This window comes from Giraffa tippelskirchi, chromosome 10 (genome assembly GCF_054371585.1).
Source record: "Giraffa tippelskirchi isolate mGirTip1 chromosome 10, T2T-mGirTip1v1.2.pri, whole genome shotgun sequence".
Classification (NCBI taxonomy): Eukaryota; Metazoa; Chordata; class Mammalia; order Artiodactyla; family Giraffidae; genus Giraffa; species Giraffa tippelskirchi.
In genome coordinates this window covers 155711338-155724642 of record NC_137284.1, presented here as the reverse complement: position 1 = coordinate 155724642, position 13305 = coordinate 155711338, and the positions used below count along the sequence as shown (strand labels likewise).

The following is a 13305-nucleotide window of genomic DNA, read 5'->3' as shown; positions in this document are numbered from 1 at the left end:
CTCAGAGATACCCCCACCCCCTTGCCTGGATTTCCGGGCTGTCAGCCTCCGTTTCTGTGCTTACTGTTGACCAGATTGAATTGAATATAGCTTCCGAAGAAAGTGTTAAAGTTTTAGTTGCTCAGTCATGTCTGACTCTTTTTGACCCTGTAGACTGTAGCCCACCAGGCTTCTCTGTCCATGGGCTTATCCAGGCAAGAACACTGGAGTGGGTAGCCATTCCCTTCTCCAGGGGATCTTCCCAACCCTGGGATCGAACCCAGGTCTCCCACGTTATATGCAGATTCTTTATCCTTTGAGCCACCAGGGAAGCCCTGCACTTCAGCAGAAGATGCCACCTAAATCCCTGTTGTTGTTCAGTCACTCAGATGTGCCTGACTCTTTGTGACCCCATGGACTGCAGCATGCCAGGTGTCCCTGTCCTTCAACCATCTCCCGGAGTTTCCCTGAATTCATGTCCATTGAGTGTGATGCCATCCAACCATCTCGTCCTCTGTCGTCCCCTTCTCCTCCTGCCTTCAATCTTTCCCAGCACCAGGGTCTTTTCCAATGAGTCACTTCTTCCCATCAGAATCCCTAAGGGGAGAAATAATTCCTAGGGGATTCTGACTGCTGTCCAGACTCAGGGTGGGTTTGAAATGAGCAGAGCCTGTTGTAAAAGGATAGTCAGTGCCCCTGGATCTGAAAGGGAGCTGAAAGGGTGAAGGAGACAGCCCTGTCCCCACCTGCTGTCAGCGTGGGTCCCTGCCCTGAGCTCAGGATCAGCTGGACATCTGCTTACCCAGTACTTCCCTTGAAGCCAGTCCAGCCCTGGCTTCAGGGCTGTGGCTCTGGGCAGAGGGAGAAAGCTCCCCTCCCCAACAAGCCAGGGTACAGTTACCTCCCACATTAAGGATGTATTGAGTTGGCCAGATAGAAAAGAATGAACTTTTTGGCCAGCCCAATAGTTTTAAACAAACCTAGACAGCATATTAAAAAGCAGAGACATTACTTTGCTGACAAAGGCCGGTCTAGTCAAAGCTGTGGTTTTTCCAGTAGTCATGTATGGATGTGAGAGTTGGACTATAAAGAAAGCTGAGCGCCGAAGAATTGATGCTTTTGAACTGTGGTGTTGGAGAAGACTCTTGAGAGTCCCTTGGACTGCAGGGAGATCCAACCAGTCCATCCTAAGGAATATCAGTCCTGAAAATTCATTGGAAGGACTTATGCTGAAGCTGAAGCTCCAATACTTTGGCCACCTGATGGGAAGAACTGACTCACTGGAAAAGACCTTGATGCTGGGAAAGATTGAAGGTGGGAGAAGGGGACGACAGAGGATGAGATGGTTGGATGGCATCACCAACTCAATGGACATGAGTTTGAGTAAACTGCGGGAGTTGGTGATGGACAGGGAGGCCTGGTGTGCTATAGTCCATGGAGTCTCAAAGAGTTGGGCACAACTGAAGGACTGAACTGAACTCAATTGTTTTAGATGAGCTTTCAATGAGAAACATCCCTGTGGACCGGATGGAGCTGTCAAGAGAGCTCTGGTAGAGGGGGTCCTCTGGGCACCTAGAGAGAGGGGGGCAAGGTGTGGCTGTGAGGAGTGGGAGGGTCTGTGAAGCTGGGGTCCACTGGAGGGGGCTCTGAGGCCAGCCGGCCAGGGACTTGGCAAGTCCCGGTGTCTGGGGATGGGAGGCGCGGGTGGGAGGGCAGCTGAGGGTGCGACCCGGTTGGGAACACGGGATTCTGAAGGGCTGAGGAGGGCCAGGCTCCAGGAAGCCGGAGGAGGGAGGTTAAGTGTAGAGGCTTCAGGGAGGAGGGGCATGGGATGCGGCCGTGAAGTGAAACTTTCCCCAGATAAACATGGCCTGGTTTCACCTTCCCAGGCCTTGCTGCGGCACAGGGCAGGGCTGTGACTCCCAGTTTACAGATGCGTCCCCGGGGCTTTTCCAGAAAGAGCTCTCCTCATGGCCATCACAGCCACCCTAGGGAACAGTAGCACAGATAGGCCACACGCAGTGGGTTTGGGCGGGGTCTGGATGCCAGGCAGAGGCCCCCCTCCGAGGCCCTGCAGATCCCTGGGAAGGTGTTAGGCCGGTGGGCTTAGTGGAGGGTCTGTTTGGAGATGCTCCTTGAATGTGAGCTGGGGTCTGGACTGTGCTCCCCAAGCCTGGCCTCTGCAGCGAGTTTCCCTGGGGAGCGGGGGCCTGTTCTACTCAGCTCCTGGAGTCGGGGGATTGGCTATCGCCTCTCTCTCTCACGCACGACACACTGACACACGCACGCACACACTCATTCACTGGCTGGCCTCTCAGGCTCCCTCGCTCCGTCCCCTGGGCCTGCAGTGTGCCTGGACTTTCCTGGGCCCCCACTGCCCAAGAGAGGGATGTTGGCGACACGGTGGCCCCTGGCCAGGAGCGGCTCCCCGTGGCATCTTCCTGTCGCCGCCACCAGGCTAAATATAACCTGACACTGCGCAGCCCTGGGCCGCCGTCGGAGACAGCCTCTGCCTGGGGGCGGACAGGCTGACTGCAGCCCCAGCCTCCTGCCCTCGGTGTGACTTTGGGCCCAACTTCTCCTGCTCCAGCAAGGCAGGCCGGTGACCGGGGCTAGGATGGCTGCCTCCCCAAGGTCTCCCTCCCCTTAGCCGCGAGGACCCGGCCCCCTGCCTCATTACCGCTCCGGATGCTTCCACAGGCCATCTGTCATCTCATCCAGCACCCGGGGCAGGAATCACTTGTCCCTGCAGTACCTAGAGGACATCTGAAACTCAGAGAGGTGGCTGACCTGGCCACAGTCACACAGCAATGGTCCGGTCTCCTGAGGGGCAGATCAGCTCGGCTCAGCTCCCCAGGACTCCTCTCTCTGTCAACTCACCCGGGACCCCGAACCGGGAGTCCCGTTGACTCCTTGACTCAGGGAGGGTAGGGGCCTGGCCTGTCTTGTTCATGTGTGTGTGAATATTTCAGGGGGATGAAAAGCCACCTTTCAGGGGGATGAAGGAGCTGTGATGATATCTAGTTTGCAGGCGAGCCACTAGAGACTCTGACCCGGGGAGCTTGTCCAAAGACACTCAGGTCACCTGTTGCCCTCCCCTTCCCCCTTCCTCCTCGCACCCTCCCCCACTCGCCCAGGCCTGTGCTGCCCTGAGAGATAAGGCCTGCCCCTGTGAAAGCCAAGGGCAGCTCCTGCCTGGGGCCCAGCCGGGAGTGCCTAGAGGTGGGCAGTTGGGTTTGGGACTGTGAGTGGGGCCCCTGGATGGGCTGGGAGGCAGGGCTGTGATGATGCCCAGGTACACTGTTGGGCACGGGCGGACACCAGGTGGAAGCAAGCCAGTGTTGCGTTCTGATGAAGATGGTGCCCTTCCCCAGGGGCAGGAGGAGCTGTACCTGCTGCACCTGGAAGAGAGGGAGCCAGGCCTGGTCGTCCGGAGCCCTCCCGCTGCCCCCCTCCCTTCTCCCACCCTCAGTGGCCTGCAGTGAGCCGTGTGACCTCTGCAGCCCTTATGACCCGAGGCTCAGAGGGGCCTGTCCTTGTGGGGCGTCAGTCGTGACTGCCTCTCCTCTCTTGGTCATCCCCACTCGGCCCAGGGTGCCCCCCGCCGCCCCGAGCCCAGGAGGCAGGCAAGGAGCCTGGGTGCCACAGCTGGGGCTGGGGGTTCTGGGGGTGTGAGTCAGGCATTCACTGGCATCAGCCCCGTGAGCCAGGCTGGCCCTCTCCCTCTCCTCCTTCTCCGTTGATCCAGACCTCCCTGGGGACTTCCCTGCTGGTCTTCAGCACTTCCCCCGCAGGGGGCGAGGATTCTATCCCTGATCGGGGAGCTAAGATTCTCTCATGCTGCACCCGGTGGTCCAAAACAAGCAGACAAACAAACAAGACCTTCTTGGGTCCTCCTGCTTCACAATGCCCCGTCATCCATCCCTTCAGACCGTGACATGGGGCGATGGGGCATGGACATGGCCCCGTGTTGCAGAGGAGCCCTTTGGGGCTGGGGTTTGTGGTGGGCAGGTGACTTGCCCAAAGTCCTTCTGATGCAGTGAGCAAAGGCCTATAAACTCCCTACGGTGTGGCGCCCCCGCCCAACCTTTGCGCCTGGGAGCCCCACAGCTGTTCGGTGGGCCAGGCAGGGACCTCTCCTCTCCCACCCATTCCGTCTTGTGCCAGCGCTCCGGGCCCCCGCAGCCTCGGGAGTGCGGGCCGCGCCTGCCACACAGCGGCCCCCGGCGGAAGTGCAGCCTCACCCGGCTCTGGGCCGAAGTCCGCCTCGGCTCCCTCCCCGGAGCTGCTCCGCGGGGCCGGGGCGAGGCGGAGGGAGGAGGGGCGCGGAGTGATGAGCAGGGTCTGGGGTATGGGGGAGCAGGGCTCGCGGAGCGCGAGGTGCGGCTCCGTAGGGGCGGTGCGCCAGCCCAGGGCTCCCTGGGGGCAAGCAGGACGCCGAGTCTCCGCGGCCCCACCGCCCTGCAGGCGGCGATTTGCTCTCTCTGGCTGTCCCTGTGTCCCACTCCTGGCCTGCTGACTTTCAGCTGCCCCCAGGGACCCCCCTGCCACCATCATTTCAGCCAGTGACGGGATGGGGTCCTCTGGCAGTTCTGGTTGAAGACCTGGGCATGTGTGTGTGTGTGTGCGTGTGTGTGAGAGAGAGAGAGAAAGAGAGAGAGAGAGAGAGAAAGACATGGCAGCCCACAGAAGACCCAACGAGCCAGGCAGGGTGGTGGGAGGCAGAGCCTCTCGGAGCCCTGGCCAACCTGGGCCACCTGCTTCCCTTCCTTCTGTTATGTCCCCTCAAAGACAGCAGCTAGAGCCTCTCCATGCCGCCCCCCCTTCCCTGTTCACCAACAAGCTATCAGGCAGGGCTCCAGTTCACATTTTTGGAATAACAAGGGCTTTTACAGGGTTATTTGAAAGGGAAAAATTCCTTGAATATCGACAAAGGGAGAGGACCAAGGGGGCTCCAAGTGTGACTGTGTGTCTGTGTGTCCAGGGGCTTGGGGTGAGCCTGTGCTGTAAGGGGGGGCTTGTATCTGGAGTTTCTGACATCCCTGGGCTGTCAGGGTCCGGGGATGTCTGGGTCCTGGGCTGTCGAGGCTGCAGAGTGCAGTTCTGGCCTCTTTGGCCAAGAATCTGCAACTGAAGTGGGCATGGGGTGTTGAGGCCTCAGGTTCAGAATCCTGAGTTGGTGTCCTGGGGACAGGATTCCCCAGGCCATCCAGAAGGTTGGGTTCATCTGGGGTCCAGGCTCTGGACTTATCTTAGATGAGTTTCCCAGCGGGGAATGAGGATCCAGGGCCTGGATCACTGGGCTCCCAGGGCGTGGGTGTTGGGGGGGGTCTCCAAGGCTAAGGGTTTCCGGGTCTCTGGCCTCTCCTTAGTCCTCATGAGGGCCAGTCCCTGCTAAGGCCGCTGCCGGCCATCACCATATTAGGGCATAAACTCCAGGCGGGCTGTCTGGGTGCCAAACGGTCTCCAGCTGGGCCCAGCCTCCTGCAGCTCCCAACACCACGGGCCGAGCTTCAGCCGGGCCATGTCAGAGGCCGGAGGTCAGAGGACAGGAGCGGCTACTGGAGGGGAGACCCGGACAGAGCCTCCCAGGTCAGGTCTCGCGCGCTGAGCCATGAGGGCCTGGGTGAGTGGAAGGGCTTTGGGGTGGGGCGGAGAATTCCTGGCCAGCCCCTCCCCTGGCCCAGCCCCCCTCATCTCCGTGCCATCCCGTTTCCCTTGGTTGCAGAGGATCTCCGTCCTGAGATTAATCCCATAGCTGTTAGAATCGCTGCCCTGCTGCCTCTCTCAGCCCCGTCCCCAGCAGATCTTCCTTGAGCCCTGCCAGCCTCTCCCTTTGTGCCTGGCCTTGTCAGGTCCCTGGTGAAGCTTTGGCCCTACTCCCCAGGGCTAGCCCCCCCCCCAGGCCTTTTTAGCTGCCAGCCCCCTCCAGGTTGTTGGCCTTGACTCAGTTCACCCCAGCCATGTCCCCTCCAGAATCCAGTCCCCATCCTTGACCCCTCCGCTACCCTCAGCACCGCCCCATCACCAAGCTCTCTGGCCAGCGCCTGCTCCCTGGTGCATGTTCTGGCTGCTAGGCCCGTCAGAGGGGACACAGACACTGGCGAGTTAGGCTCCTGCCGTTCACAGGAGGCAGATGAGCACCAGGAAAGAACTCTCTGCCCTGGAAGAGGAGATGAAGAGCATGCTTGGTCCCCATCGGGTCCCTGGAGGAGGAATGGGATATTAAGGCACCTTCTTGTTGCAACAGCGAGGGCTTCCTGCAGGGGGCGAATCTGAGCCGGGCCTTAGGCAGAGCCTGAAAGCCCACGGGGTCTCTTTCAGAACTGAGAGGAGGGTGAGGGCCCGGCGGTGGTCAGGGCAGAGGCATATTGGGTACATTTGGCCTGGTGAACTGACATCACCTGGAATAGGGGCCCTGGTGGCCAGAGAGAGGTTGGGAGGGGAAAAAAAGTCAAGAAGAGAGAAAAATACCGAGATGTCTGACCAGAGTCAGAGATGAAAGATCTAGAAACAGTGCTTCTCGATTCTGGTGAATTTCTAATGTGTTACAGACCGATTCTTGTTGTTCAGTCATTCATCCATGTCCCACCCTTTGTGAGCCCATGGACTGCAGCACGCCAGGCTTCCCTGTCCTTCACTATTTCCCAGAGCTTCCTCAAACTCATGCCCATTGAGTTGATGATGCCGCCCAACCATCTCATCCTCTGTCGTCCCCTTCTCCTGCCTTCAATCTTTCCCAGCATCAGGGTCTTTTCTAATGAGTCAGATCTTCGCATCAGGTGGCCAAAGGATTGGAGCGTCAGCTTCAGCATCAGCCCTTCCAATGAATATTCAGGACTGATGTCCTTTAGGATTGACTGGTTTGATCTCCTTGCTGTCCAAGGGACTCTTGAGTCCTCCAACACCACAGTTTAAAAGCATCAGTTCTTTGGTGCTCAGCCTTCTTTACAGACCAGTACTGGTGTGAAATGCAAAAATCATATGCTTGGCTATTGTGGCAATGTCAAATTGCTGTAAAGCTTTTGAAACTCTAGCTCTCAACTTCCGAACTTCTTGTGGGCAACACACCAGCTGGGGACTGAGCAAGAGGAGCAAAAACAGAAGAAGGGACAGGGTGCCTGCTAACCTCTAGTGTTCAGTGCACGCCAAGTACTACACTGAGCGCCTGGCATGTGTTGACTTAATCATCACAACTCATGAGGAGAGAATGGTTATCGTTCCTATTTTTGAGATGAGGAAAATGTGGTACAAGTGGGGTAAACATGGAAGAAAAGGCATCTGTGATTAGGCAGCAGAGCTGGGATCTGAACCCTGAGATACTGGCCTTAAAGTCTGGGCGTCCCCTCTGGGCTGCACCATCTTGCCTGAGGAAGAGCAGAGATACAGCGTGAGAGGAGAGGGGAAACAATGCCACAATGTAGGAAGAAAAGGGGCAGAAGGCAGTGTGAGGAGAAGGCACGCGGGGATAGAGAGCAGGAGCGACACGCCTGGCAGAGAGGCAGGGAGAGCTCTGGAAGGGGAAAATGGGCATGGCCCATCAGGGAGGCGGCTCTAGCTGGCATGTGGCAGGAGGAAGCAGGGTGGGACAGGAGCCGCTGGCAAGAGGAGGGGCACCACCGGGCTGGGGAGCCGTGGGGGCGTCAGAAGCGGACAGGCCCCTTCAGGTTCTGGGGGCAGGTGTCCATCCTGCCAGGGAGCACAGGGGCCCGTGTCATCACCTTGCAGGGAGCTGCTTCCTGTGCCTGGTGGATGTGGTACCCGTGAAGAACGAAGATGGAGCCGTGATCATGTTCATTCTCAACTTTGAGGTGGTGATGGAGAAGGACCTGGTGGGGTCGCCGGCCCGCGACACCAACCACCGCGCCCCTCCTGCCAGCTGGCTGGCCCCCGGTAAGTGCAGCTTGCTGCCTGGCTGGTGCAGGAATATATGGTTTCCCTTCCCCGGGGCCATGAGGCTACCTAAGGCCAAGGCTCTGCAGGCAGGGATTCGGGGAGGGGGGCGCCTTTCAGAGATGGGGGAGTGAACACGAAGGATATGGCTGGTCCCATGTGGCTCAGCATGGACAGATGGTGTGGAGTGACCAAGTCCAGACTCCCCTTTCCTTGGGGGACAGATCACGACTGGCTTCACTGCCTTAGCAGCTTGGGTTCCCCCTCCAGTAGCCCCCCAGGAGTGGTCCTCTCTCCAGCCCCAGAGATGGGGGGTCTCCCTTCCCAACTGGCCCTGGTTGCTCCAGGGCGGCTCCCGCTGCTCATGAGAAGGCCCCGTCTCTAATGGACTCAGCTCTGGGACGTTTCTACCCCTGGTCCTAGTTCTAGACTGGCCGCTTCCCGGATACTTGAGAACGTGAGGGGACTGCTTCCCGGGGCTGGAGACATGGAGGCCTCACCTCATCCTCCTGTGACTCAAAGGCTCAGACACCCCCTCCTCCCCCTCTGTGGCCTCTTTGGGTTTAATTTTAAATATTCCCTCAGAGTCATGGCAAAAGAAACCACCTCTTGGTTTCTCAAGCTCTAAAATGGCAGCCTCAATAAAGCTGGCCTGATCTGTCCCATGGGTACTACCCGCAAGGTGGCGGGGTACAGCAGGAACCCATGGCATCACTCCGTCTCCACTCAGATGCAGGCCCTGCTAGTTCCTGTGTTCAGTTCAGTTGCTCAGTCGTGTCCGACTCTTTGCGACCCCATGGACTGCAGCACATCAGGCCTCCCCGTCCATCACCAACTCCCGGAGTTTACTCAAACTCATGTCCATTGAGTTGGTGATGCCATCCAACCATCTCATCCTCTGTCGTCCCCTTCTCTGGCCTTCAATCTTTCCCAGCATCAGGGTCTTTTCAAATGAGTCAGTTCTTCCCATCAGGTGGCCAAAGTATCAGAGTTTCAGCTTCAGCATCAGTCCTCCCAATGAATATTCAGGACTGATTTCCTTTAGGATGGACTGGTTGGATCTCCTTGCAGTTCAGGGGACTGTCGAGAATCTTCTCCAACCCCACAGTTCAAAAGCATCAAAAAGTATCAAAAGCTCCTGTGTGAGCTCCTGCTAATGACATAACTCACTGATGCCTGAATTTCCTCCAGTCTAAAAAGTGGAGATACTGACACCCACTGGGCGCAGTTGGGAGAGTCACAGGTGGTTTGGTGGAGACCCCCCTCACGGGGGACATGAGGCTCAAAAGACAGTGGCTTATTATTGCAGGAGTCTTAGATAAGATTGTGTTCTAGGCCAGTGGTCTCCAACCTTTGTGGCACCAGGGACGGTTTCCACCAACCAGGGGTTGGATGGGGGGATGGTTTCCGGATAATTCAAGCCCATTACATTTCTTCAGTACTTGATTTCTGTTATTGTTACATCAGCTCCATCTCCGGGCATCAGGCATTAGATCCCGAGGTTGGGGACCCCTCTTCTAGACTTCTTTGGAGACTCGAGTCCTCTGTAGCAGGGGTGGGGGTGGAGGGGTGCCAGCGGCTGTCGGGGCCCCCACTTTCCCTCCTTCCTCCCCTTGGTGACTAGGGCTCCAGTTCCTAGGCCTTGCCCCCTCCCGGGCTGCTGTGGCCACGCACCTCTCCTCTGCGCCCTCACCTGCAGGCCGCGCCAAGACCTTCCGATTGAAGCTGCCCGCGCTGCTGGCCTTGACTGCCCGGGATTCGTCGGTGCGGCCGGGTAGCGCAGGCGGTGTGGGCGCCCCGGGGGCCGTGGTGGTGGACGTGGACTTGACGCCCGCGGCCCCCAGCAACGAGTCCCTGGCCCTGGACGAGGTGACGGCCATGGACAACCACGTGGCGGGGAGGGCGGCGGAGGAGCGGCGCGCACTGGTAGGTCCCGGCTCGCCACCGCCGCCGCCCGCCTGCGCACCGGGCCCGCACCCGTCGCCCCGGGCGCACAGCCTCAACCCTGATGCCTCGGGCTCCAGCTGCAGCCTGGCCCGGACGCGCTCCCGAGAGAGCTGCGCCAGCGTGCGCCGGGCCTCCTCGGCCGACGACATCGAGGCCATGCGCACCGGGGCGCTGCCCCCGCCACCTCCGCGCCATGCCAGCACCGGTGAGGGTCGCACCCCCACCCCACCCCGTGCAGGAACTGCCCCACCGCCGGGTCCCCACCCACAGGACCTCAGCTTCCTCCCTCTCCGCCCTGTCCTGTGTGCCTGGGAGATGGAAATCCTATTAAGCACTTATTTAATCCCATTAAGTAGCCTTTTACTCCATTAAACCGTGCATTCATCCCCATTGCATTCTTCCACTCTGGGAGCCTGTGTGGGCCCTGGAGCTGGCTCTCCCAGGCCTGCCTGCAGCGGGGATGCCCACGGGGGAGTCAGGAGGGTGGGAGAGGCCTCAGGGGCCCCGCCACACCACCCGGGCCTCGGGCAGGCCCCCAGTGCCTGTTGAACAGATCCCAACTAGGCTTTTGCTCCTTCCTCCTCTCCTAGCGCGTCAAGGGCCTGCTTCTGTAAAGTGGGGAGGGGTTCTGGCCTCACTTGTTTCTCAGGGACACTGCTCCCCCCTGTCTCCTGAGCCGGCCTGCCTCACTGGACCCCATGGCCTGGCTCATGGCCTGGCTCCTGCCTGGCCCATCTCCAGTCCAGCTCCCAGTCATCGACCTGACCGCCTTTGCCCCTGCCCGCCTGCCGCGCTGATCGCCTCTCCCCTCCACCCCAGGGGCCATGCATCCCCTGCGCAGTGGCCTGCTTAACTCCACCTCCGATTCGGACCTCGTGCGCTACCGCACCATAAGCAAGATCCCCCAGATCACCCTCAACTTTGTGGATCTCAAGGGCGACCCCTTCCTGGCCTCGCCCACCAGCGACAGGGAGATCATAGCCCCTAAGATAAAGGAGCGGACCCACAACGTCACCGAGAAGGTCACCCAGGTAGGCGCCCAGCTCCCCACTCACCTGGGAGGAGCTTGGAAGGGGTGGAGGGGTGCAGTCAGTGAGGGCTTCCTGAAGGTGGTGGCTGGGGGTGGGGGTGGTATTTCAGCACTGGGACTGAGAGAAAAGTCTGAGAGCTCCTGGAGAAAGGGAGCCTGGAGAGGGGAGGCCTTGGGAGGGGGCAGGTAAGGGGACGGGTGGATGGGGCTTGGGGAGGACTGGGCAATCAAGGTTGGGCGCCTGGCAGGGTCAGGGTGGGTGGGAGAAGGCAGCCATGGGGCATAATGGGGTCTGTGCACAGGGTGCGGTGAGGAGCGTACTGGGGGCAAACCAACAGTCTTCACATTAGAAGGGGCCACAGAGGTCAAGGCGGTTTCTCTGGTGGCTCAGACGGTAAAGAATCTGCCTGCATTGCGGGTGACCCAGGTTTGATCCTGGGTTTAGGAAGATCCCCTGGAGAAGGGAACGGCAACCCACTCCAGTAGTCTTGCCTGGAGAATCCCATGGACAGAGGAGCCTGGCTAACTACAGTCCATGGGGTCGCAAAGAATCAGACACGACTGATTGACTAACACAGGCAGAGGTCAAGGTTGGGGGGTCCTGATTCTTCTAGGCTAATGTGATGAGCCAGGCTGGGGTTGGGGACCCAGTGCCAGGGCCCAGATGACCCAGAGGTGCCCACTCCTGTCTCCAAGCCACAGAAGAGGAAAGTTTCCTTCCCAGGTCGGGAGGGGACTTGATGGAGGTTGGGGCACACATAGAGAGGGGGTCAGGTCCTTGAATCCTTGGCCGGAGAAAACTGCCAGTCTTGGGGGAAACTGCCCAACGCTGCCCAGTGTCAGAACCAGCCTGGTGTCCTGCCCCATCTTGGCAGCAAAATCATCTATCTGCACGACTCCCCCGCCCCCAGCCACTGCCCAGTCCATTCCAGCCCCTTCCCATCCTGGCCTGGAGGGTTGGGGAGGGTCAGGACTCAGGAGCCAGTGACAGCGGGATTCACCCCATTGCTCCCTCTGGCCCCTCTGGCAGCAGTGACCCGAGTGAGGGAGTTGTCCGTCCGCCGGGGCCTCCTCGGCCCTCCTCCTGGCCCTGCTCCCGCTGCCGCCTCTGGCTCTCTGGGTCCCTGCCAGGTCTCCAGCCCCTTGGCCTTGACTCCAGAACCTTCCCCCGACACGCTGGGCCCCTTATCTGGCAGCCGACCCCCACTACCTACCCCCTGCCCGCCTCCCCGCCCTCTCCCCTGGCCCCACCTGGAGCCCTGCCGGCCACCCTGCTCCTGCGTGCCTGGGGGTGTGCTGTTTGTTGTGTTGTGGGCTCAGTGTGTATTTGTGTGCACGAACGCGTCTGTGTGTGCCAGCGTGCGGGTGTGTTCCTGGGCTCTCTGGTCACCGGGCGGGCGGTCTCTCCGTCTCTGGGTGTCTGTCTGACTCTGGCCGGCGGGGCGGGGGTGTTGAAGGGCCCATTAATCTGCAGTGACAGGCCGGGCTGCCGGGGGCCGGGGGAGGGGCACGGGCTGCGGGAGCGGCTGCAGCAGGAGCCCCAGGCGGGGGCCGTGGGGGAGGGGGCCTCCGGCCAGCCGGGGCGGGGTGGGGGTGGGGACCTGGGAGGAGGAGGGGCCGGCTGGAGGAGCTGGAGGTTCCGAGAGCGCCGGGCGCCGGCTGCTGGGCTGGCAGCGGGCAGAGCGCAGCGCCTGGCTGTGGGGCCTGCACCAGGCGGGGGGGAGGGGGGGAACCATGGGCCGCCCCAGCCAGGTGGGCTGCTGGCCACACTCCCTGCCAGGGTGACCCCAGCCCCGAGGCCCACCCCCGGCGACCCTGGCCACAAGGCCAGAGTCTGCCCCGGGAGCCAGGCCGCCAGCCTCTGGGGTGCAGGTGAGGTGCTGGCGTGGGCCCTCGGGGCCCCAGGGCAGGCAGGCTGGGGGGAGCCAAGTCCTCCATGGCGGCCCCTTCGGGGAAGGTGAGCAGGACAGGGGCCCTGCAGCCCAGGGCCCAGAAAGGCCGCGTGAGACGGGCCGTGCGCATCTCCAGCCTGGTGGCCCAGGAGGTAGGTGTTCCCCCCGGCTCCCCCCACCCCACCCCCCACCCCACCCTCATGCGGGTCCAACGCGGCTCAGAGGGCTCTGGCTCCAGGTCAGCAGAGGGCTTCCGAGGTGCAGGACGTTTTGGGAGAGGGGGAGCCCTGGGAGCTGTGGCCCAGCCTGTCCCACTCTTGGCTCCAGCTTGCTCTTCTCTGGTGCCGCCGGGCCTAGGTGGACAGTGTTTGTCTTGCCAGGGCTTCCCTCCTCCTTGGCCTTCCTGGCCTGGCCTTCTAGCTGGATACACGGAAGGAGGAGAGGGGAGAACAGGAAAGTGGGTGCCTTGGAGAGCTCGGCGGGGAGCTGGGGGGGTGGGGGGAGGAGAGGAGCCACTCTGGCTTCCACCCCACCTCCCCCAGTGAGTGGGCAGCAGCTGGGCCT

The 13305-nt window shown here is 60.6% G+C and overlaps 1 protein-coding gene across 3 annotated transcripts in view; it reads left to right on the top strand.

The window, feature by feature from the left end:
* KCNH2 (potassium voltage-gated channel subfamily H member 2) overlaps nt 1-13305 on the top strand; it is a 35996-nt gene that overhangs the window by 12738 nt on the left and 9953 nt on the right. For 2 of the 3 annotated variants that reach the window (XR_014066492.1, XM_081533391.1), the window contains exons 3-5: nt 7708-7872; nt 9572-10024; nt 10639-10850. Coding sequence is in view for 2 of the 3 variants with exons in the window: in XM_081533391.1 (XP_081389517.1) it covers nt 7708-7872; nt 9572-10024; nt 10639-10850 (830 nt within the window). In the remaining variant the exon portion in view is untranslated. Of the gene's footprint in view, nt 1-7707; nt 7873-9571; nt 10025-10638; nt 10851-12490; nt 12894-13305 lie in introns of those variants that run through there. The other variant, XM_081533392.1, reaches the window with a different exon arrangement.